This window comes from Pinus tabuliformis, chromosome 8 (genome assembly GCF_031772625.1).
Source record: "Pinus tabuliformis cultivar Carrire ecotype Pingquan chromosome 8, CPIR1, whole genome shotgun sequence".
NCBI lineage: Eukaryota > Viridiplantae > Streptophyta > Pinopsida > Pinales > Pinaceae > Pinus > Pinus tabuliformis.
The window spans coordinates 356,026,806-356,053,930 of NC_142294.1; the positions used below are offsets into that span (position 1 = coordinate 356,026,806).

Genomic DNA, 27,125 nt, shown 5'->3' on the forward strand with positions numbered 1-27,125 from the left:
GGTCCCTTCCTATTAGGAGGATCACTTGGAGGAGGATGTGAAGGATCCAGAGGCTCCCTGGGATCATTAACAATATTTGACTTGGGCAAGGAAGGACCATCTATAATATCCAATCATCATTCTCTTCCTTGGGAGGAGGAGGCGGAGGAAGATATCTTTCTTTTCCAAGAGCTTCATCTTTGTTGAATGTTACATCCCTGCTAATTTCAGCCTTCCTTTGACCAAAAATATATATTCTATACCTCAGACTACCTTGAATTAAAGGTTGGGATAAACATTGATTCTTGTGAATCCCAACTTCATTAAGTAATTTTCAATGCGTGCATACCAAACTTGAGGAGCTTGATTCAAACCATACAATGGCTTCTTCAACCTACAAACATGCATTCTTCGATCTTCCACTTTAAATCCCTGTGGTTTTTCAACATATACTTCTTCGTGTAACATCCCATGAAGGAATGTATTCTTTACATCCATCTAATGAAGAGTCCATCCTTGACTAGCAACAAGGAAAAATATTGCATGGCTGGTTGTATATTGAGTCACAAGAGAAAATATTTCATCATAATCTTCTCCCTCTCTTTTAAAGAATCCTCGAGCTATGAACCTTTCCTTGTATTTCTCATCGTTTCCATCAATTCCATGTTTGATCTTTCATATCCACTTTTAAGTCACAACATAATTCACATTCGATCTTGGCACAACATCCCATACATCATTTTTCACAGTCGATTCATATTCCTCGTCCATAGCATCCTTCCAAACTTATTCTTTTATAGCTTCTTTGAATGATGACGTTTCTGCTTGAATCATAGTTCTCATGACTACCACATATCCTTCATACCTACATGGTTTCTTCCTGTCTCTAAATGATCTACGAATGGGAACAATCCTTTCAGCATTTTGTAGAGTATCACAGAGACAAAGTGGTCCCTTCCTATTAGGAGGATCACTTGGAGGAGGATGTGAAGGATCCAGAGGCTCCCTGGGATCATTAACAATATTTGACTTGGGCAAGGAAGGACCATCTATAATATCCAATCATCATTCTCTTCCTTGGGAGGAGGAGGTGGAGGAAGATATCTTTCTTTTCCAAGAGCTTCATCTTTGTTGAATGTTACATCCCTGCTAATTTCAGCCTTCCTTTGACCAAAAATATATATTCTATATGCTTTAGAATTTTCATAATAACCCACAAACTTACCTTTTCTTCTTGTAGCTTATAACTTATTTCTTTTGTCCTTCGATATATGAATATATGGGGCATCGAAAGACACGAAGATGGCTAATGTTGGGCTTAACAACTGTGAATATTTATTTAGGGGTATCATTTTCTAATGCTTGATGAGGCACCTTGTTTTGAACATATACATCAGAAGATGTGGCTTCTGCCCAAAGGATTTTTTTCACCTTTTGATTAAGGAGCATGGCATGAACAACTTCTTATATAGACTGGTTCTTCCTTTCATCTAAGCCATTCTATTCAAAAGTATATGGCACAATTGTTTCCTTCTTGATACCTTATTTCTTGCAAAATGCTAGGAATTCATTCTACATGTATTCCCCTCCATTGTCAGACTTGAATACTTTGATTGTCATCCCTGTTTGATTTTTTATCAAGGCTTTGAATTGCTTGAACATTTCAAATGCTTCATCCTTGTTCTTAAGGTAGTATATCCATGTCTTCCTTGAGAATTCATCAGTGAAGGTGATGTAGTAGAGATGACCACGAATAAAATGCATAGGAATCAGACCACATATATAAGAATTAATGAGACACAGGATGTTATGTTTTTTTCTCACTAGAGCAGAATGGTCCCCTTGTTTTCTTTCCACTCGCACAACCCAGAGAAACTCCATAATGATGAGCTTAAACATTGGGAATACCAGGGACCAATTTCTTCAATTTCAGGAGAGCATGATAGTGAAGATGAGCCAATTTGCAGTGCCACAAATCACTCATATGATTGGTATTATGAAAAAATGTTAGAAGTGGCCTTCCAATGACTCTATAGAGTACTTCAAATCTTGATCCTAATGTGAATTCCTCTTCCATAGGTGAATTAATAAACCAAGTCAAAATGTTTCCTCGATGAAGGAAACCCTCATCCCTTCATCTTCTATTGTGGATATAGACTCCAAGATCTTCATTAATCCTGGTACATACATAACATCATGCAACATAACTGATTCCCTAGAATTCAACTAAAATTTGTCAGACCCAAAACCTTTCACAGGATGAGTGGTGTTGTCTCTAAGGATGATCTTTAGCTTAGTCTCCATCTCTACTAGATTAGAGAGGACTTCCTTGCATCCAGATAAATGATGAGTGGCCCCATTATCAACCAACCAACTATCCCACAAATCCGGTGGAGAAGAACTAGTAAGGGAAAAAATAAGAATGTATTCAGATTTATTTACAACATTACATTCGTACCTGGGAGCTCTTGAATTCTTTTGAGGAGGATGATATTCTTCACCATCTCTTGAGGAATCTCTTCTTCTTCTTTCATATGTTCTATCATGGTTATTCCTTTGATTGTATTTTCATCTTTTATTATTGTTGTTGCTTCTGGTGTTGTAATGTGCCCTTTTTCTCTTCTCAAGACAATATCGATCATAATGACCTTTCTTGTGGAAATTATAACATTCAATATGACATAGAGATTTGTCATTCCTTACTTTTACATTTTGAGAAGGAGGCTTCCCTGATGGACTCCTTTTCCCTTTTTTTTTCATGAGTGATATATGCAGCGGTCTCTCCCTCTTCATGCTTTTGAATCCTTCCTCTTGCTATCATCCTCGATCTTCTTGAGTAGTTTTCCCAACAATTTCATCGAATGATGGAAGGAAATTGTTGTTGCTTATTGTAGTAATGAAGGTTTCCCAAATAAGTGGGCGACCTTTAAGAGTCACAACTACTAGTTCCAAGTTAGGCACATTTTCTCCAACTCTCTGCAATTAATCTCTAAGGTGAGAAATCCTCATAATGTGGGATTGAACAACTTCTCCTTTGTTCATCTTGGTTTTCTTGAGTTGATCTTTCACGGTGATGATCTCATTCAAATTCTTGATTTCATACATGCCAGTTATCATTTCATACATGTATTTAGACTTTCTTAAGTTCCCAACATATGTAAGTGAATGATCTTGTAAACCATCAACTATATTTTGCTTTTCTTTCGAATCACCTTCCTTGTACCTATTTTTGAGGGAAGATAAAGAATTTTCTGAGGCTCATGCATCCTTCCTTGAATGTATTCCAACACATAATTGTTGTCAGCTATGATCTCCAACTTGACTTTCCATGCAACAAAGTTTGATGCATCATCTAACTTGTCATGCTCCTTGAAGGTAGAGGAAGACATCTTGACCTTGACTATGAAATCTTCTTTCCAATGATGAGGGCTTGAATTCTTGTATTATTTTGGGTTTGTCCTTCACCTCAACTCTGATACCATGTTAATTTTTTTTTAGATTGTTCTATGTTGTATCAAATACATTAGCCAAATTTACATCTTCATTAAAAATGCATCCAACTATAAACAATGTAACCAATCGTAATTTGTAATTGAAGATAGAACAATATATGAAATGACAAAGAAGACAAAAAAATAACCATAAGAGATAGTATATTGGTCCAAGACCAAGAAAAAACCCCACAAGGGGGAAAACCCTTTCAAATATTCTTCTATATTATATTGTTATAAAAGGTTTTAAGTAGAGAGTACAACGATACCAATACATAAACTAACAACGTAGATTTACATAGCATATATACAGATCTACAAAACATCATAGAGAAACCCTTGATCCATCAGATCACTGAAGCCAATTGAAGGTAACATCCAAGCCGTAGATCAAAATCTAACACGCTCCCAGCAAGACTAACTGCATGCATCTGAAACTCCCTAGAGGCTCCCACAAACAATATGTGAGGGCACCTGTGTATGCCCGAACTCTCTTAGGAAGGTTGTATGCATGTGTTCGGGGTCACACATACTCAGATCTCCTCCAAACCCCCAAACACTCTTTTCTAGTTACTGTGCAATGGCCCTGGTCTTTTTGGATGCTCTGTGGACCACTTTGTGTGAGCATCCCATGACTAATAATGTTTGATTTTCCTCTGTAACCATGGATGCTTGCTTCAGACCTCTGTGCAAGAGTTCGAGACTTCCTGGATGCTACCTTAGCTACTGTGTGCATGTGTCCGGGGACGAAAAATCTCAGTTACTTTCCTGCATCTGAGAAACAAAAAACTTTAGATCCGTGTGAGCTTCACCCTTGTGATTTCGGACCCTTACGCGAACTTCTTTCGTTAGATCTGTGCAAACCAAGACAAAATAGAAGAGTATAAGATGGCTTAATCAATGTGTAGAAATGAGCTTGAGTTCTCTTCTATTTATATAATTTCATGAGGGTTCACTTGAGGTTGAGGCCGCCCTAACCAATTTCACATGTGACTAGGGCTGACCCATTCCATTATACATGAGTGAATAAAATAATTCTAAAATCAACTTTCGCATATCCAAATAAGGTAATCTTCAGGTCTATTTTGGTCCTCTTGAAAAGAGGAATTTAATGGAATTATCTTCTCGGTCGTTTGATATTTCCAAGGTGGAATTTGACCCTAGTTTAAAAAAATAACAAAACCTTCTAGAATTACTTTAATGTATTAAAAAATGTGTTTTGGGCATAAAATTTCTCCACATAAGAACTCCACCTTTTTGTGTTATTATAAACAAATATGCCTTTCCAGCAACATAAGAATCACCTTAGTTGGAGTCTATATGCAAAATTTGTGCCACTTAGAAGTTTACCTTCTTATTTTGACCACCATAATTCAAGAGGATGTGACATTAGCCCCCACTATTCATGGAAATAAAGCAGATACGTGATCATGATGAAGGTGACACTAGAAAAATACACGTCATAACTCTATTTAAGAGTTGAAGGAGTCAAACTTAACCATTAGTAGGCTATCAGGTTGTGTTACAATTGGGGCACTAGGAGGAAAAGGGCTTCCATTCTATTTGAGTGCATTTTATTCCATAAATGAGAAGAGTGATCGAGAGTGGATATGACGAGAGAAGAAAAAATTAATTTGTGCACTATAGTAGTCCATAGGCCACGATCCTTAGTTCTTTGTACTTGCATTCATTTTCTATTTAGAGAAAGATAGCAAAGTGATCTCACCTTCTAGCTAGGTTTTCTCCCAAACGGGTTTCATAGGTTACATCTTGTGTTAATTTGTGGTTTGTGAGATTTAAAACTTTTATTCTCTATTTTATTCATGAATATAATCTACATGCATATGCAATAAATAGTAATTAGTATATCCTTAAACATAAGAAATAAACCCTCTTTGCATATATTTTGGATTTTCTAACATATTTTATCAGATTTGTTCTAATGAACTATCTAGTGGAATATCCACAACAGTGTACAAAATGTTGGATGTCTATAACACATGTTCTACAAGGTATATTGTTCAAATTTTATAATATTTGTTTTAATCTTTTTATGGTATGGAAACCACAATTCTGAAGGCATTCCATTAGTCAAATGGCATAAGATCACCCTCTCGAAAAAAGATTAGCAATTAGGGGACTAAAATTGTTTACTATTTTGATCAAGTGTTAGTGAGCCACAATATCTAGTGCCTTGTAGATAATTCCTCCCTTTAGGGAATAATGTTGAAGGCCAAATATCATCCATTCGAATAATATTGAGACAGGATCGGAAATCTTCAAAGGGCTCTATTGTCTAGAAATATTTCATCCTAGCATTGCCCTTAATAGGATCATGGATGGATTGGGACAAAGGTGATGGTTGAAAGGTTCGATTTGGGGTAATACTACGTGGTTAGGGGTTGGGGATGAGTATTGTCTCTCAGATTCTCTTCTCGCACAAGTCCATCCAGTTGGGCTCTCCTTCTTCTCTCATATCAAAGCTCAATCTCCCCAGTTGTGGGGTCATGGGGGTTGGAAATTTGTAGACTTCTAAGAGCTATTGGGACTTTAAACTAATGAATGAGAGTCATATATTAGTCCTACTATATACAATTTTATCAAATTTTGATATGAATTTGAGGAAAAGTTGATGTGGAACAAAAATATTAGCAGTGATGACTTCATTGCAAAACTCAGATACTTTTCCTACATGGAATCTCTGTTCTTGGGGAATATTAGATGGTGGTGGAGCTCTGTATGGAAACTCTATGTTCTACAAAAATAAGGATCTCCCTATCGTTAGTGCCCAAAGAATAATCTTGTCACTAGGGATAATGGTTTGAAAAGAGGATGGATTAACCAAAATCATTATCCATTGTCCAAAGCATACGAAGAATGTATCGCTCATCTATTTATTTATTTTTCCATATTCATGACAATTTGTAGTGAGGGTGATTACAAAGCTTGTGATCCATGTCAGCTAGGCACAATCCTTATTACTAGATTGTATGAAGGTATCAAAGGAGGATCAAAGAGCTAAATAGTTTAATGGTTTTCCATGCTTATTTACTAACATTGTATGGTGGGAAAGGAGCACAAGTGTTTTTAAATTCTTTGATGTTTTGGTGGATGTTACCATGGATATTGTCAAAGATTCACATAGAATTCAAGATTTACCCAAAAAGAAAATAAAGCAAGGAATCTAGTTCCACCATCTATCAATTATAGAATTCCATGGGGATATTTCAATGGTGTAATGTAGGGTCATCTTTTGTTCTATGGAGTTAGAATTGTAGTGTACATAAATTGATCTCATTACTTACATATCATATATGCTCCTAGGGTTAGGAGGAATAACCATGTTGAGTTCATTTCATTGAGAACTCTTATCTTAGTAGCCACTCCAAAAAAGATTACTATGCTACAAATCCTGGGAGATTCCAAATTATTTATTGATTATGCCAATAAGAAAGTTCAAGTGGATAATGTATTTCTATAATCTCTTCTGCTAGACATACAAGAGGTAATGCGTTCATTTGAATGGTTATCTTTCGAACATATACTCAAAGTCCTCAAATCTAAAATAAATGTTCTTTCAAACAAAACACTAGAGTTACCTATAAACTCTTTCATGATCACTGGGTATCTAAATAGAAAGAAGCATCAATCAACATATTTCTAATTATAAACACTAATCTAAGTATCAACTAATCATGAACACTAATCTCAGTTTTGGTTTTCCTCTTTATTAGAAATTATGTATGGAATACAATATAGTTTATAAGAGGTTTGAATAAAATTTTCAATAAAAACAGTGAAAAAGATCGTTTATTTAGATCACAACATAATTATTATTATTTTTAAACTATAAACCAATAATTATCTGCAACAATACATAACATATATATTGATCTGAAATATATATTTCTTTTTATTTTAAAAATATATATAAAAACAAATAATCCAGTACAAAATACGTCAAAAAAATGTCACACTACAACATCCGTCACACATATTTTTCGAGAGCGACATATCAGATTTATCCGTTCATAATCCCTATTTCCTTTGTATAATTGACTTATTCCGTGTTCTCCCTATGGTTCTCACATAACATATAGATAGGAGGTGGCAATCCTCCCCTACAATGGTGCAGCGGGAGAAGCATTTATTGAACTGTGCACCCGTGAAGCTCCAAGGTTGTGTTTGTAAACCTATCACTATTGATGCAAATGTTGATGGGAAGTCTCTAAATTCTAACATAATGTATATAAAAATAATATTTCAATCTATAAATTTACTATTTATCATTTAAATGCTATAAAATAGCAGCATTTATGTGAGGAAGTGATCATTTACAATATTTATGTTAATAGGTGTATATGTATTTGAATGAGAAGTATAGAGTGTTTTTTATAACAGATATTACATGTATGTTTAAGAATTAAAAAAATATATATATTTTTTCACATCATTCTTTAACGAAAGTAGTTATTAAATTTATTCATTTTTAAGAATTAAAAAAATATATATATTTTTTCACATCATTCTTTAACGAAAGTAGTTATTAAATTTATTCATTTTCATTTTATAAACTTGGAAATTTTATTGTTTGCATTATTTTAATCATATAGCGAACTTTCAACACTAAAATTTGAATTATTGTCAATTTTGTTGTCACAATTGTATATCTTGCTTGCATTATTGGCCTAAACCTATTAGGATTCATCAACCATTTAACTTATATAGTTAAACTCATTGTAAAAAATGAACATGTAAATCTACTTCAAACTATCTACGGTGTGTTGGATCACTCATTGTAAAACGACATAAGAGTGGAAATGGTATTTATAAAGTCAAAACTATTTGAAAGAGTTAAATTTTATAAAGCATGTATTTTGTCCAACTAAAATGAAATGTTGTTAAATAAATTTAATAGTAAAGTAGTAATATGTTAATTTTTAAAATAAAGTAATTTAAAAATATATATTCAAATATATTTTTATATTATTGTTTTTAGTATTACTACAAATATTTATTTATTACTATTTAAACATTTTTTTATTCATTTTAAAAAAATAAAGGACATAAATATTTTTTGTAATGTGACATTACAAAACTGATATCAAAATGTGGGTGAACAAAAAATTGTCACGAAATTACTATGAAAAGAAATGTTGGGAAAATGTAAAGAAAAAAAGACCATCACCACATTGTGACAAACAAACGTTGTATTTGATAACCATTTTAACCAAAAATATAGAATTTTGATGAACAGATCACCGTCGAAAAGTCATATTAGTGAACTAACATTGCAAGGAAATGTTGGGAAAATGTAAATAAAAAAGGCCAACACCACATTGTGACCAAAAAAATGTTGTATTGTGATAAACATTTTAAACAGATATAGCATTTTGATGAAAAGATCATCGTTAAAAAGTCATATTAGTGAACTAACATTGCAATGTGATTGCCCAAATAAAATTACACAAACATATATGAAAAAAATGAAATTACAATATGATGAAATGCATCTAGCGTCACATTGTGACAAACAAATCTCATCATTACAATGCATATAGCAAATATTGTTGGAAATAAAAAAAAAAAACATGATATTAATTTGTATTAAATGAACAAACATATTAACCCAAAAATAATATTAAAACGGGTTGAACAAAAATTGTTGAAGTTATAATAAAAAGAGAATAACAAATGTTAATGAAATTAAGAAAATATTGAAAATATGACAAACACCTATCCCCATCAAAATGTGAAAACCAAAAATAACGAATAAACTAGCGAGGAAAACCTCGATGCTATTATGTTGTACAATTTAAAACAATGTTCATATTGATAACCATGGTCACACACAATCTACTATGGTCAACAATAGTCATGCATGTCTACCTGGTCAACCATAGTTGCCCATGTGTAAGCATATTTAACGATGCTTAACCATGGTCAACATGGTCAACCCATTGACAACCATGATTAACATTGTGGCCTATGTTGAACCAAGGTCAACCTTAATTTTCATAATCGAAAATTTTCAACCATGATTCATGATGGCCAACCAAATTCAACTATAATTAGTAATAATTGCCTTTAGTTAAACAATTACAAGCATGGTGAACCACTTGCCCATATTTAACCATATCCAACCAAGGTGAACCATGGGAAAAATGGTCAAACCATAGTAAATCATTGATAAGATACTCAAACATAGTTATATCGATAGTTATTCATGGTCAACCATTTTAAACATGTCCAACTATAGTTAACCATGGTTAAACAATGATCAAACCATGCTCAACCATAATCAACCATGGGCAACATCGTCAATCATAGTCAATTATAATGTATAATAAAGAACTTTGGTTTAACATGGACAACCATAGTCAATCATGCTCAGTCTTATTAAACGTGGTCAAAATGTTGACAACCATCAACCGTGGTCAAACATGGTCACCAACTCAAACATGGTCAACATGGTCATCCATGGTCATGTTTAGTCCACCATAATCTATCGTCGACATCCTTGGTCAACCATGATAAACTAAGGTCTACCTTAGTTGACCAAGGTCCACCTCAATCAACCATAGTCAACCTTATGAACCATAGTCAACCTTCTTCAACCATTAATGTAACCATTATTGTAACATTAACATTAATGTAACATCAATTATGGTCCACCATGATTGACAATGGGCAGCCATGGTCAACATTAGTGTAAGGTGAATGTAACAATGTAACAACCATCAACACAACATTAATGTAACATTGCTCAACATTAATCTAACATTGTTTGATTAATGTAACATAAATACATTGCTAAATTAATGGTTGACCTTGCTGAACCATTATCAAACTAAATCAACTATCTTCAACCAAGACCCTAGTAAACCATAAGCATCCTCATCAACCATCATCAACCCTCAATCATGGTCAACCCTTGCAACCATTTTTAACCATCCTAATTTTGAATTCTAAAAATATTTAGAAATGTGACTGACAATGGCTGAATCAAGCAAGATCAAGCAATTGACTTTACTTCTTTCCCGAGATAAAATTGCATATATTTGGCTGTTGGTCTTAATGTTGGGAAGTAGAGCAATTGTGTCAGATGCCCATGGAATTAGAACTCGTCCGCTGTTAAAACACATCTTTTCTTGACTGAAAATTATCTGACAGAAGATACGTAATAGAAAACAGAGTGTTAAAATTCAAATAAAGAATCACCCATATAATAAGGCTGGTCGCATTTGTATAATTATTGAATAATCAAAACAAAATAGTAACAAATGAATTACTATATATGTAGATTACATGTTCAAACGGTAACTACGCTGTTCAGCTTAACCACGGTGTTATAAGTGTGCAGGTACAGAGCTGTCCTCCATGGTTTGTTTGTTCAACCAGATCAGAAATACTGTGGTCACAGTACCAACATCTCTTTGCTGCAGATGAGGTTTGGTATGTGTGGAACGAAGACAAACAAATTTGCTACACCATCATGTAATAATCACAGGAAGAGGAGATATGTAAATTATGTAATAATTAAAGGAGGAGGAGATCTGTTAATTGGTAAAATAAAAATTCCAAAGTTACCTGATCTGCTAACTTTTGAAAAGAAAACATAGCTGGTAAACTGAGTGAAACATGTAACAGAGACAACCGGCCAGTATTGGATGTTGAAAGCTGCTACATGAAGCTCAACCATTAAAATTAAATGATCCAACTTTTGAAAAAAATTCCTACCAGAAAACTTGAGGTTCTTATTCTATGAATAAACAGACCTCTCTTCCTCCTGTGACTATTACATGATGGTCTAAGAATCCTGTGTGTCCTCGTTCCACACACAGAAACCTCATCAAAAGCACTAGGATGCTGGAATCATGGCCGCGGTATTTCTGGTCTGCTGGAACAACCCCTGTAGCACACCTGAATTTCTTTGTCAGCAATATGGCCGTGCACAAGGATCAGCTTGCTCTCCTTCATATTGATCGACAGAAAACTAATTACCCACCAAAATCAAATTAAAATCACAAGAATCCGATTAGCTGAATACCTTTGAATTTGGTAGTGAATGGAAAGAGAGTTGCTTCCATTTATCACAACTCTTCAGGTTCAACATAATCTCACAGTTTTCTGCCGATCTATCTACTCATTAGTTTATGTGATCCCATGGTTAGATGGGAAAGTTTGGTTCTTACCGATTTTGTGATCCAATCTCAAAAGCTGCTCCAAGAATGATTTTTTCAGAGACTCGAACCCTAATACTGCTGCTGGCAGTCCAGGCTGCCAGCCCTCCACAAATATCAATTCAAAGGCTGTAAAACAGAATACAAGATAATCCGAAAACAATCGAGTAAAGCCGTGCAACCCTATTTGATCTATTGCAACAGCAGATGGATGAAATAATTATTTTGCAGAGCACAGCGAAGGAAACAGAGGAGCATACAAAGCCGAGTAGGCCACGTAACTGCAAAACTATAAATGGTGTGATCGTAACGCGGTTGGTTTCTCGCATGTTGGTGGACCACAACCTATCGTACCATTTTGATTATTGTATTATCAGATGTTCTGTGGCTAGTGTTAATTTGATAATGTGCGTAGGTGGCCCGGTAATCAAAATGGGATCATTTGTTAATCCAATGGCATAAATAGTTTTTATATCGTTCGTCGGAATTGATTAAAAAAATTGTTTTTTTGAAATTTTTTGTTGATGTGAATTTTTGATTTGAATTATTTAAAATGGTCTTAGATTGATTGATTTTTATCACTAGTACAATTATGGCTTATCTCAACTATATTTCTTATTATTTTAATATTATAAAGAAGTTAAAAACAATCACATAACTTGATTAGTAAATTAATAAATGTAAATTAAATAATAAATTTCAAAAATAAATTAAATTAAAATGTAAATAAAAAATAAATTATTAGTAAAAAATAAATAATTAATGAAATATTAAATATACAATTAATATTAAATAATATTAACCTTATTTATTATTATTTTAATATTATAAAAAAAATAAAAAAATATTGTCACAATGTGACGTTGGACCATAATTGATCATGATTATAAATCTCAAGGGATTTATATTAAATTGGAGGATTAATATTATAAACCCTATGAATAATATTATACCCTAGGAATATGAACCCTTGGATTAATAAACTTAAGGGATTGATATTGTAAACCTAATGGATTAATATTAAAAACCAAAGGGATTAATATTATAAACGCAAGGTATATAAACCCTAAGATAAATATTACAAACCCTAAAATAAACATGGTTGACCATGGTTTGTTGTGGTTGATTTTAATATTGAGAAAATCTTTATCACAATGTGACATTGGATCACAGTTGACCATGGTTGATTTTCATATTGAGACAATCTTTGTCACAATGTGACATTGGACCATAGTTGACCACGATTCACCATGGTTTACAATGGTTGACAATTGCTGACCACGGTTTATTTTTATATTGAAACCATCTTTGACACAATGTGACGTTGGACCATTGTTGACCCATGGGGGCTTCATTGAAGGAGCAATACCATACCATGTGCATTCATATTGGGGGGTATATATTAGGAAAAAATGACATAATATATTGAGCATATAATAAGTGGTAAAAGATTTTATATTGGCGGGTATAAAAAATGGAGCTCAAAGTTAATGAAAAAATGGATTTCTACAATATCTACTCAAAGTAGGGGTTTTTTAAATTGGGACGGTATATTTGGTTTGTATTGATAGGATGTTAAATAATGTGATTTTTAGAGGTATTTTCCAATATGTAGTCAAATTAAGGGTATTTTTTAGTACACCACAAATGCGCGTGCTATGTTAGAGGTTCATTGAATAAAGCCCCCTTGTCCTCACGATGATTGTAAACCCAAGGGATTTATATAAAACCATAGTATTAATATTATAAACCCTATGAATAATATTATACCCTAGGAATATGAACCCTTAGATTCATAAACCTAAGGGATTCATATTATACACTCATGGGAATAATAAACCCAATGGATTAATACTAAAACCACAAAGGATTATAAACCCAAGGGAAGAATATTGAACCCAAGGGATTAATATTATAAACCCAAACTATATAAACCCTAAGATAAATAATATAAACCCTAAAATAACCATGGATGGCAATGGCTGACCATGATTAACCATCTAAGACTTTATGCTTCTGTGATTCATGATATATTGTTCAGATCTTTCGAAAAAATCACATTGAGAACAAAGGGTCGACGCGTTTCGAACCTAAATCTAGGTTCATCATCAGGACCAGAATCCTCGTCCTGATGATGAACCATGATTAACCATGTTTGACAATGGTTGACAATGGTAGACATTTGTTGACTTTCATATTGAGATAATATTTGTCGCAATGTGACGTTGGACCATGGCCATGATTATAAACCCAATGGATTTATATTAAACCAAAGCATTAATATTATAAACCCTATGAATAATATTATACCCTTTGAATATGAACCCTTAGATTAATAAACCCAAGGGAATAGTAAACCTAAGGGGTTAATACTAAAAACCCAAGAGATTATAAACCTAATGGATTAATATTATAAACCAAATGTATATAAACGTTAATATAATTATTATAAACGTTAAAATTAACATGGTTGAGCATGATTTACCATGTTTGATTTTCATATTGAGACAATATTTGTCACAATGAGACATTGGACCATGGTTGACCATGATTATAAACCCAAGGGATTTCATTAAAAACCTCGGATTAATATTATAAACCCTATGAATAATATTATATCTTAGGAATATGAATCATTAGATTAATAAACCCAAGGGAATAATAAACCCAAGAGATTAATAATAAAACCTCAAGGGGATATAAACCCAAGGGATTAATATGACAAACTAAAGGTATATAAACCCTAAGATAAATATTATAAACCCTAAAATAAACATGGTTGACGATGATCTATTTTCATGTTGAGACAATCTTTGTCACAATGCAACGTTTGACGATGATTGACGATGGTTGACCATGGTTGATTTTCATATTGAAACAATCTTTGTCACAACATGACATTGGACCATGGTTGACCATGATTATAAACCCAAGAGATTTATATTAAACCTAAGGATTAATATTATAATCTCTATGAATAATATTATACCCTAGGAATATGAACCCTTAGATTAATAAATGCAAGGGATTCATATTATAAACCCAAGGGATTATTACTAAAAAAAATGATTATAAACACAACAGAATAATATTAAACCCAAGGGACTAATATTATAAACCTGAGGTATATGAAGCCTAAGATAAATATTATAAACCCTAAAATAAATACAGTTGAACTTGGTTTAACATGATTAATTTTCATATTGAGACAATCCTTGTCACAAAGCGGCATTGTACCGTGGTTGATTTTCATATTGAGACAACCTTTGTCACAATGTGACATTGGACCATGGTTGACCCTGGTTGACAATTGTTGACGATGGTTGATAATGGTTGGCCATGGTTGTTTTTCATATTGAGACAATCTTTGTCACAATGTGATGTTGGACCATGGTTGACCATGATTATAAACCCAAGAGATTTATATTAAACCATAGGATTAATATTATAAACTTTATGAATAATATTATATCATAGGAAAATGAACCCTTATGTTAATAAACCCAATAGATTGATATTATAAATCCAAAAGAATAATCAACCCAAGGGAATAATATTAAAAACCCAAGTTATATAAACCCTAAGATAATTATTATAAATGCTAAAATAAACATGGTTGACCATGATGGATGATTTTCATATTCAGACAATCTTTATCACAATGCGACTTTGAACCATTGTTGACCATGGTTGATTCTCATATGCAGACAATCTTTGTCACAATGCGATGTTGGACTATGGTTGACAATGGTTGATTTTCATATTGAGACAATCTTTGTCACAATGTGACGTTGGGCCATGGTTGACTATGATTGACCATAGTCAACCATGATTTATTTCCTACTGAGAAAATCCTATGATAAATCCTAAAATAAATATTATAATCCAAGGTATATAAACCCGACGATAAATATTATAAACACTAAAATAAACATGGTTGACCATGGTTGACCATGACTCATTTTCATTTTAAGACAATCTTTGTTGCAATTATTTTCACAAAATTTATTTTACTTTAGGTGCACATAAAATTTACTTTGTTTATATATCAAATAATCAAATTAAAATAAATTTTATATTTATATTATAATCAATTTTATATTTATTTTTATTTTTATTTTATAATTAATTTTGTTTATATTTATAGTTAAAGGGTTTAGTACATTTATATTTATATTATAATTAATTATAATTACAATTAATTATGTTTATATATTAATTATAATTAATTATATATTTATCAATTTATAAAGTTATAAGGTTGAGATTGAAATATATAAATTAATTTATATTTACATTAACAACTATATAATCTAATACATATATATATGATTAATACTTAACACACTAAGTATATAAAATTACTTGAGATATATCTTAATTAAAACAATTATATAATATACACAATTAACTAATTGACTAATTTAAAACTGCCTAATAAAAATACAATCAAAAACTCACATAATTGAGACAAACTTATATAAAAACTACACAATTATATTTTTACATAAGGATCTGTATACGATTAATAATTCCTTTTGATATCGAAGTTCGTGATATTATTAACTAAAGACATTAATATTTAGATTTATATTTATTTTTGTGATTAACTTTTTTTGATAATTTTATTTTGGTTGTTTATTTATGTATTTATATAATTCAGTTCTAAAACTTTCTATGATATAATTGATATTTACATGTATATATAGTAAGATTAATTTTTTATATAAATTAAAAAAAAATGTGAATGTTATGTTAATAGAATTTTATATTAATAAAATAATAAAAATGAGTATTTTTATAAATAAACAAATAAATAAAATTTATGGAATGATTTTGTATTATTCTATTTGTAATTTATAAGACCATTACCTCTTGATATTTATATACGAGTTGCTTTATGAGCATTGTACATATCTATAAAAAAGTTTATTCCAACCAAATTGGGTGATCTAGTACTCAAGTAATTTGTTCCAAATCGATTAACTGCTCGAGTACAAATTACATTACTCTTGTTCACATTCATAATCTTTAGTGTATTGTTAATAAGAACATCATTTGTTACTTTTGATAAATTGTATTCCTAACTTAAATAACATAAAAGAAAATTTTATTCGCATATTAGATTTTTTATTAAAATCGAAACTATTAATATAATAAATTTTTAAAGTAGTATTAATATTAATATTAATATTAATATTAATATTAACATTATAAATTATAAATTAATAAAATTTTATATTAATATTAATATCGATATCAAAATGTAAATTATCAAATCTATAACATCGTATGTATTTATTTTAAAATATGTTTTTAGGTTTATTTTCCAGATTTTTGTTTTTGGTATTTTTGTCTTTAACTTGATTGTATGTGTCACACATCCACAAGTTAATAATACTTATAAAAAAAATATTTACTTAACTTACCATATTATCCTTAAAATCTAATTTAACACTATGAAATTAATCATTGCAATTATTCATTATGAATTAATTTCAATATGCATTGACTTGATGATGATGATGATGATGATGATGGTGGTGGTGGTGGTGGTGGTGGTGGTGGTGGTGGTTAACGTCCACTCAGGCCAAATTGGTCTATCGGACCTATAATTTTCTTAGTTTTTAATTATCCGGCTCCTCATCTTTCTTGGCGAGATTGGCACTGTAGCTTTCTTTTCTTTCTCTACGGTCTTCCAACTTATATATCACATGTAGTCGAGTGTTAATAATATGCCACAAATGACTTGGGTGTTAAGTCACAATCTGGAGGGTTCACTGTTGAGCCCAGACCAACTGTCATCGCATATGTCATTTCGGGTTTACATTACAACCTTTGTTACTTCATATATCAATTTCTAATAAACCTTATACTATGTAAATACAACACTCTTGGTGAATGTCCGGACTTCTGAGCTGCATTTACTTCGCATTAACTGGCTGCGGATTACTCAGCCTAGGTGGAGGTGCTTCCTGGCTGGAGCTTTTATTGTAGTACTGCTCTGACTGTGGCTTTGGGATTCCCTCTAGATCGACGGTCTTTGGTCATTTCAAGGATCAGACGAAGGAGGTGAACCTCAGGGTTCTATGCCTCCAGTTTGGTGTGTTTTCCCTCTCATTCTTCCTTTGCGAGTGGTGGCTCCAGCGTATTCTGCAGAGGTCTATCTTCTTACGCAGGTATTGTTTTACATTCAGAATGTTGATACTATAACTCTGCGTTTATTTACAGTATATATCTCACGATGTCTAACCTTCAACTATTCTAAACAGGGCTTGGGTTTCATGGCACCGACTTCATCTGCGGAGAGATTCCTCTGCCGAGCTTAACCCAGGTATGTTTTTTTAGCATTTTCCTTTATTATGGTTTCCATCAGTCTTATTTCATTTTTGTTATGGTCTTTTAATCCACCATCTTCCTCTGTGCTGGGATGGAAGGGTTTTGCAGTGAAATGGCGAAGGCTGGATGAAACCCTCGCTTAGTTTTCTATTCGCGCAAGGGTTGTCTCATCTGGCTCCGGGTATTTCGCACTGCTATGGTTCTTTGTTCAGTTTAATTGGTTGGTGTTTCAACTCTAAGGTTATCGTTGTATAAACTGCTTTACTATGTCTGCTCAGTTTTCTTTCAAACATTCTCGGCTACCTGGGAAGCCGAGAGCTTTTGTAATTAAAAAGGTTTTATGTGGCCTCATAGCTTCTTAATAGTTTTTTATGGATTAATTGTTGATGTCGGCCTGTAAACAAGCGAATTGTTAATGGAATGACCCGCTGAGCGTTTGGTGTATCCGAACCCCGGCTTGATCTCCTTAGTAACTCGACTTATGATAGTTTTTTAGACATTCATGAATATTATGAATTTTTCTTATTTGCTTCATTCATCTTACCTCTATATTAATTCTAGAGGCAACATTACTACCATAGTGCCTTTTCATGGTTTAACGTTATCCAATTTAATAGTGCGTGTAAATGGGTTTGCTGATAATACTATTTTCTATTCAAACTACACGTTTTGAATTTATTTTGAAACGACTCTGCCCTGTTTCATTTGCAATAGTTAGGGTTTCTAATTAGAGGATGATTCCTCAGAGTTTACTACTATGATTTCCTTTCAGTACTTGAATGTTTAAATTATTTCTATTCCTGTATTCTTTATCGCTTATTTATTTAATTAGCAAGGTCTTGTTTGGAATTTTAATACATTCATTTCCCTTAATCTTATTAAATTTTGATGTTCTTTTGTATCCGTACTCCGAGTTAAGGGAAAAGGTTCCTAAGTATTCCTCAGATAACTTAGGCTTCGGCAATATTTGTACTCAGGGTTTGTCCCTTTTACGTTATGATTAGTGCCTTAAATGTGTTAAGCTGTAATAAAAGGGTTTATTCCACCACTTATGATGACTTCTGTCAGTAAGCTTGTTTTCCTTATTATCGAGTTGATTTTTAATGACAATCTCTATCAGTGAAGATTTGTTATCCTAGATGGTACTTTACTTGTTTTTCAACTGATAACTATGATAGTTTCCTTTTACAATCTTTATCTGTCTTTCTAGAAATGGATTACTGTAAACTGGCTATGGTCTTTAACCGAGCACTGAAAATTTCTTTTCTTTGCATGGAATAACTATTTAGGAACTTCTTATGAAATTACCATAAATTATCTAGACAGTTTCCTAATTTATGATAATGATTAGCATGCATAGATTATATCAATACACAGGATAAATATCTAACAATTAAAAATGAGAAATTTTCACTTATCTGGACCGTTGTTTCCCAAATTTTTCCTATTTCAGTCCACAACCAGACCTTGCCTCTGGTTTCTTTGCCTCCCAACCTTGAGACTATTATGCCAAATAGTCTCCCCCGAGCTGTTCCTGTGTACAGGAACTTCTTCTCTATGAGAACTCACAGTCTCACTGCTATCTGGTCCAAACCAGACATAGCCACATAAAATTGTCTAACCTTTCAGCACAAATTTTTCCTCTTACTCAATATTCTCCTGATCTCAGATACCCCTATCCTCTTGATCTTCTTGAATAAATCCTCGAGAAATCAGTTAGGAGTAGGTAACTGTCTCTCAAAACTGATTAACAGGCAAAAATAATATTTACTGATAACTGCTTCTTTATTTTCAAAAACAATTAAGTTCCAAATATAGTTTCTTATGACTAAGAAAGTAAATAGTTTGTTTGATCTGCAGTAATAAAAATATTTACATGGTTTGGGGATATCACATCTTCACCCCCTAAGATGTAACATCATCCCGATGTTTTCCCTCTAAAAAAAAATCCCGAAAGGTCTCCTTCATAACCTGTTCATATTCCCAGGTGGCCTCTTCTAGCCCATAGTGCTGCCATTGCACTTTAACCTAGCCGATATCTCGTTTCCGCAACGTTACTTCTCTCTGATCTAGTATATGTAGAATTCCTACAGAAACTCTGATAGATCTAGAATTCTAGTTAAATTAAACACAAGTAATTTGCTGATATTCAAGAGAGGGGAGAAAGAATTTTCTCCATCAAATTAATGTATTAAATTAGTGAAAAATAGTAATACATGAGCAACCAGACCTCTAGTCCCAAAGGGAGGTGGTTATGTAGAAATTGTTGAATCTAAAAAACTAGGAAAAAACTAGTAAAAAACTAGAAAAGGCTAAGAAAAGATAAAGGGAGGCCTAAAATAGTAGCAATGACTCAAGACAACCTATAACAACTATTAGCCACAAGTAAAGCATGAGGAGGGGTGCATTTCCCAAGGAAGGAAATTTTAAAACATGCTAAAATGGTATGGGGACCAAATCCCTTGATTTAAGGGGGAATCTTCATGTGGGGCACCAATCCTCAAATAACTCAAGTGGATGAGGTGTGGTTAGGTGTGAGCATGCACTTCGATGTCTAAATGGTTTAGGAAAGTGGTTGGACCAATATTTCCATAATATCAAGCCTTTAAATGCAAAAAACAAGGGAAAGTTGGTCCACCAAGCTAGTTTACCAAAAACCAAGTGTGAACATGATTTTTAGTGCATGTGGCTAAGTCAAGGATACTTAGGCTAAAAAATAAATGTAGATGTTAGGATTATATTCCAAAACCCCCCCTTCATCCTAACTAACTTATCTAAACTGAGTCCTGGCCAAGATGCCATGTTAAGTACTCACGTATAATAAATAAAAGATCCTCATAAAATGAAGAAAGATGGAAAACCTCATGGGAACCTCCCCACCCCCCCGCCCCCCTAAAAAGAGGAAAAAAGGGCTAAGTGGCCAGAAGGGCCTAGTCAGCTGTCTCCACCACTCCAAGCATAGCTCTCAGTTCTGAAAATTTCTTTTCAGTGAAAGACTTGGTGAAGATGTCTACAACCTGTTGCTTAGTGGGTCAGTACTACAGTGATATGACTCGGTCACGGATCAGCTCATGGATGTAATGCATGTGAATCTCGATGTGCTTGGTCCTTTGACTCTGAATTGGATCAATCAATATCTAAATGGACCCCTGATTGTCACAAAATATGATAGTCAAAAGTGGATACTGAATACCAAACTTGAAGAGAATCCCCTGCAATGAAACCGCCTGTGTAGCTTCATTCACTGCACCTCTATACTCTGCCTCAATTGTAGATAAAGCAATCGTGGATTGCTTCTTGCTAGACCAACAAAAAGGCCCTCAACCAAAGTTGAAAACATAACTAGAGGTGGACTTGCAATCTGTACCATTGCCAACCCAATCAAAATCTTTGTACCCAATTAGTGAAAGTGGGCAATCTGCAGCATAAAAGATACCAAAACTGGAAGTAACTTTCACATATCTAAGGATTCTCTTTGCAGCTTCCCAGTGATTCTCATGGGGCTCTTGCATATATCTGGAACAAACTCCTACTGCAAAAGATATATTAGGTCAGGTGTGAGTAAGATACAAAAAACTCCCAACCAACTGTCGATACAGTGTACTATCCACCAAAGGTGTAGTACCCCCATCCTCAAATCTGATCCTTGAAAGAAAGGGAGATGCTTCTGGCTTGCATTCTGTCATCTTAAAGTGGACAAGTAGATCTAATGCATACTTAGACTGTTCCATCTTGATCCCTAAAGTAGGCTGAGAAGCTTCAAGACCAAGAAATTCCTGCAACAATCCCAAATTTGTCATGGAAAATTGATCGTGTAATGTTGATTTTGCTGAATAAATAGATGAGGTAAGGTTCCCTATCATTAGTAAATCATCTACATAAAGTACTATGAGCAAAAGGGAATCATCATGTTGCAACAAATAAACATTCGGGTCAGATTTTCATCAAATGAATCCAATGGAAAGCAGGAAAGAAGCCATCTTTGCATACTAGGCTCTAGGAGCCTCTTTTAGGCCATACAAAGATTTCTTTAATCTGCAAATGAGGGAAGAGTTCTGAATGTATCCCTGTGGCTGCTCCATATATATGTCCTCCTTGAGATATCCATGAAGAAATGCACTCTTCACATCCATGTGATGAAATTCCCATCTACGAGAAGTAGCAATGGCTAAAACTAGTCGAATGGAGTCCCTTTTTGCGACAGGTGCAAATGTCTCTGTGTATTCTATGCCATGTACATGTGAGTATCCTTTTGCAACAAGTCAAGCTTTGTACTTGCTGATCTCACCATCTGCAGCAATCTTTGTTCGATAGATCCATTGGCATCGAACAAGCTTTCTTCCTTTTGGAAGTGGAACCAAGTCCCATGTGTTGTTTTCCATGAGAGCAGAGTACTCTTCATCCATGGTAGCCTCCCAAAGTAGGTTTCCAGCAACCTTAGAGTGTGACTGTGGATCTGAACCAAGTGTCATATAGAAATGTATGGGAAGCAATGGTTCGGTGGCAGCCAGGGCTTGAGGAGCCCCAAAAAACTGTGATCTAGTCCTTCTCGCATCCGTAAGATCACCGACTAGTTCACCCACATCTTGCAGGGTTTTCTCTGCCCAAGTTGGCAGCTGAGTTGGAGTAGCCATGACCTACTCCTCATCCTATGAATCAGACCCAAGAGGCTTCTCTGATGGCTACTCTGAAGTTCTCGAAGAAGTTTCGGAGTCCTCCTCATTTGTGGCAACAAGCGGTCCCTCAGCAAGGTCTGCTGAAAAATCATGTTATGATTCTTCTTCAAACTTCACACTTCGAGCTACAAGGAAATTTTCAGTGTGAGAGTCCAAAAATATATATCCTTTGACACTATCAGGATATCCAACAAAGATACATTCAACACTTTGAGGCTCTAAAGCCTTCCTCTTATCTGTCAGAATGTGAGCCCATGCTCGTGAACCAAAAATGCGAAAGTGCGACACTTTCGGTTTCTTACTGGTCCAACATTCAAATGGAGTGGTGCCTTTGAGTGCTTTGTGAGGAATGAGGTTCTAAATGTATGCTACATAATTAATAGCTTTAGCCCATAGATTAGGAGCTAATGATTTGGACTGTAGCATACAATTGGCCATCTCTTTTAATGACTGGTTTTTCCTCTCCACGACACCATCCTGTTGTGGTGTATATGCAATGTGTGTTGTAGCTGTATACCTGCATCAATACAAAGTTGTTGCACATATTTGTTGACATACTCCCCCACATTATCAGTATGGAGTATCTTAATCTTACACCCAGACTCATGCTCAGCAAGTGCTTTAAATTCTATAAGGCATTCAAATACTTCCAATTTTAATTTCAGAAAAAATACCCAAGTAAAGCGAGAGAAATCATCTATGAAGGTGAGTACATATCGAGCCTTACTGATTGAAGGCTGCAGGAATGGGCCCATGATGTCACTGTGAATCAATCCAAGAGGTGAAGAAGCTCTCTGTGCCTTCCCTTTGTCAAACTTTTACCTCTGATGCTTGCCAAGAATGCATCCCTGACATACACCACTTGTGAATTTAAAAGCGAGCAATCCTTTTACCATTTTTTCCTTGCTAAGTTGATGCAAGTACTTATAGTTTAGATGGCCAAATATTTCATGCCATAACCTACTGATATCATTAGATTGTGACAGAAATACAATGCTAATATATTTAGGAACAAAGTGGGAGAAGAAATACAAATGAGAACTGTGATATGTAATTCCATGTGCAAGTTGTGAGCTCGTGGAAATGTCTGTAATCACTGCGGAGTCCGGAGTGAACTCCACCTTCCTTCCAGAGTCGGAATGACTGATCTGATATATCAAGAGAAGATTTGCGGACAACGAGGGAACATGAAGCACATTTGTGAAGCAAACCCCTTCAAGGTCTACAATTCCTTCTCTGCACACCTTTGTGGGTGTGGAATCTCCCAAGTAAATTGGGGATCTGGTGCTTTCTTTGATGGAGGAAAATTAATCTTTTGATGCAGCCATTTGGTTCAATGAACCTGAATCAAGGATCCGAGCTGATGGAGTGGATGTGACAACCATTAAAGCATGACCGTCTCATGCACTCCCTCTCCCATCTCCCGTTCTGTTATCATCCTTCTTCTTTGCGTTCTTGGATACAGTGAGATTGTGCTGCTGCAATTGCTTAGCCATCTCATCGATTGTTTTCCTCATGAAATTTTCTTCTGGATGAAAACCTTTGGAATAGTAGATGCAAAATGTTATTTCCTTCTTCTTCTTACCCTTAGGAAAATAAGATCTCTCTAAAGATTGTAGGGGTCTCTCCTTCTTCGATTCATTAAATTTACCCTTCCCTTTTTGCTTGTCTCTTCCACTGCTCTTTGGAGCATCAGTAGTCGCAAGTGCTTGGTTCTTTGAATGCTTGATGGAACCCATTTGGACTAACTTATCTTGCTATTGAGTCAATGCTGCAAGGAAGTCATTCAATGGAGGCATTTTTGATATTTCCTGAGTCAATTTAGATGCTTGAAAAGATGATACAAATACAGAATATTCAGGGCCTAATTTCGAGAGAATCGAAAGGATGAGTTGATATTCCTCTTTCTTGACTCCACATACATCAAGTTCAATGAGGATGGATTTAAACTTGGTGAAGTATTATTTCAGGTTGCTGAAATGAATTGGACTGAGGGATATGAGTTCATTCTCTAGTTGATGCACTCTCATTTCATCCTGCTTGCCAAATAGTACTTCCAATGTTGTCCAGACCGCATCGGGAGTAGTGGCTCTGCTAACATGAAAGAGGAGTTCTCTAGAAATTGATAGGCATATCAGCCCAATTTATTCATCTAATTTATTGAAATACTTGATCTTCTCCACTACAGAATTTGGTTTAGTCTTCGTTCCCATTGTTACCCTGTAAAGCCCTTTGCTTCGAAGGAGTGGAGTAATCTCTATCTTCCATTCAAAGTAATTGAAAGGATTTAGAACGAGTTTTGTGGGCTGAGAGAGATGGTCCATTACTACTTGCTTCACCTCTTGATGATCTATACCTGCAAATAAAACCATGTACAATCCACTAGATTCGAACTAGCTTTGATACCATGTAGAATTCCTGCAGAAACTCTGATAGATCTAGAATTCTAGTTAAATTAAACACAAGTAATTTGCTGATATTCAAGAGAGGAGAGAAATAATTTTCTCCATAAAATAAATGTATTAAATTAATGAACAATAGTAATACATGAGCAACCAAACCTCTAATCCCAAAGGGGGTTGGTTATATAGAAATTGACGAATCTAGAAAACTAGGAAAAGACTAGTAAAAAACTAGAAAAGGCTAAGAAAAGCTAAAGGGAGGCCTAAAATAGCAATAATGACTCAAGAAAACCTATGCCAACTATCAGCCATGAGGAAAGTGTGAGAAGGGGTGCATTTCCCAAGGAAGGCCACTTTAAAACATGCTAAAATGTTCTGGGGGACCAAATCCCTTGATTTAAGGGGAAATCTTCATGTGGGGCGCCAATCCTCAAATAACTCAAGTGGATGAGGTGTGGTTAGGTGTGAAGATGCACTTAGATTTCTAAATGGTATAGGAAAGTGGTTGGACCAATATTTCCATAATATTAAGCCTTTAAAGGAAAAAAACAAGGGAAAGTTGGTCCAGCGAGCTAGTTTGCCAAAAACCAAGTGTGAACATGATTTTTAATGCATGTGGCTAAGTCAAGGATACTTAGGCTAAAAAATAAATGTAGATGTTAGGATTATATTCCAACAGTATAGCCATAAGTTTGACCAAGAACTCACCTTTTGGTTCGACCTACACATAGCAACAAAACAATTTAAGTCATCAATTAGCTTGCTTAATAAATCTCTATTAAAAGAGAAATTTCTTGAATATTTTACCTGAATGTCTTGCCAATTGATTACATGTTTAGGATCATAAATGTATTTCTTAAGTAGAGAAACATGAAAGACATTGTGCACATGAATGTGGCTGGGTAAGGCAAGCTGGTAAGCCACCGATCTAATTCGAGCTAAAATTTGGAAAGGCCCGCAAAATCGGGGTGCTAGCTTAGCACATCTGGTCCATTGCAAGGTGCTCTTCTTGGCTCGTACTCGAATGTACACATGATCCCCTACTTGGAATTCCTGGAAGCTTATTTTCCGATCAGCAAAGTTCTTTTGCTGGTCCTGAGTGGCTTTCAAATTAGCTTGTACCTTTTTCACCATCCCCTCCATTTCTTCTAACATATCTGGTCCTAACATCAACTTGTCTTCTGGACCACTCCAACTCAAGGGTGTTCTGCACTTACATCCGTATAACACTTCAAAGGGACTCATTTGTAAAGATGTATGGTACCCATTGTTATAGGAAAATTCTACCAAGTGTAGGTAGTCCTCCCATTTTGATGGTTGTTTCATTACATAAGTTCGCAACATGTCTTCAACTACTTGATTTACTCGCTTTGTTTGTCCATCCATTTGTGGATGATAAGTGGTGCTGAAGTGTAGTTGTGTGCCCAATCCTTCAAAAAGGGCCTTCCAGAAGGCTGATGTGAATTTCACATCATGGTCGGAAATGATCATTTTGGGTATTCCATATAATTTAAAAATGTTAGTAATTTGTACCGCTTTATAAGTTGACTGGACTGGTATGAAATGAGTAGATTTTCTCAATTTGTACACTACCACCATGATGGAGTCATTTTACCTTTTTGACTTAGGCAGTCTGGTAATGAAATCGATGGATATGGTTTCCCATTTCCATTCCAGAATAGGCAGATGGTGAATTAATCCTGCTGGGTGTTGGTGCTCAACTTTTATTTGTTAGCACTCCAGACATCTGGCTAAATATTCTGCTACCTACTTCTTCATACCGGGCTAGAAAAATTCCTTTCTTAAGGCGGAAATCATTTTCTGATATCCGAGGTGGCCTACATAAGGAATATTATGATATTCATCTAAAATTAAATTTTTAAGATGTTTCTCGTTAGGCACATATAACCTTTTCCTATAAATCAACAATTCTTTTGAATTTACCTCATATCCTAATTGTTGTTCATGGCTGTTCGGAATTTTTGCTTGCTGCCATAATTGTTTGTATACTAAATCTTGCATGGCTATTTCATGAATCTTCTCATAAAAAGTTGT

At 34.2% G+C, this 27,125-nt stretch overlaps 1 protein-coding gene across 5 annotated transcripts; it reads right to left on the reverse strand.

Moving 5' to 3' along the window:
- Positions 1-9,835: 9,835 nt before the first annotated feature.
- Positions 9,836-11,974, reverse strand: LOC149235601 (uncharacterized). 5 transcript variants are annotated; one of them, XM_089461419.1, is made up of 5 exons: positions 11,521-11,974; positions 11,249-11,382; positions 11,061-11,150; positions 10,779-10,955; positions 9,836-10,636 (listed from the first exon to the last, which is right to left on the reverse strand). In XM_089461419.1, the coding sequence occupies exons 1-4, from the start codon at positions 11,558-11,560 to the stop codon at positions 10,803-10,805; spliced, it is 417 nt and encodes a 138-aa protein (XP_089317545.1). In that variant the 5' UTR covers positions 11,561-11,974; the 3' UTR covers positions 9,836-10,636; positions 10,779-10,802. The 5 variants fall into 5 exon arrangements, 1 of the variants encoding a protein (XP_089317545.1); XR_016268308.1 differs by having other exon boundaries at positions 10,779-11,393; positions 11,666-11,963; XR_016268307.1 differs by having other exon boundaries at positions 10,779-11,393; positions 11,521-11,963.
- Between the last annotated feature and the right edge of the window lie 15,151 nt (positions 11,975-27,125).

Bases quoted from the DNA above. Each gene is read 5' to 3' on its own strand.
- LOC149235601 (XM_089461419.1), bottom strand. From the start codon at position 11,560: ATGGAAGCAACTCTCTTTCCATTCACTACCAAATTCAAAG. The intron at 11,383-11,520 runs GTATTCAGCTAA...GGTGTGCTACAG, and splicing joins ATTCACTACCAAATTCAAAG to GGGTTGTTCCAGCAGACCAG. The intron at 11,151-11,248 runs GTCTGTTTATTC...TTCATGTAGCAG, and splicing joins TAGTCACAGGAGGAAGAGAG to CTTTCAACATCCAATACTGG.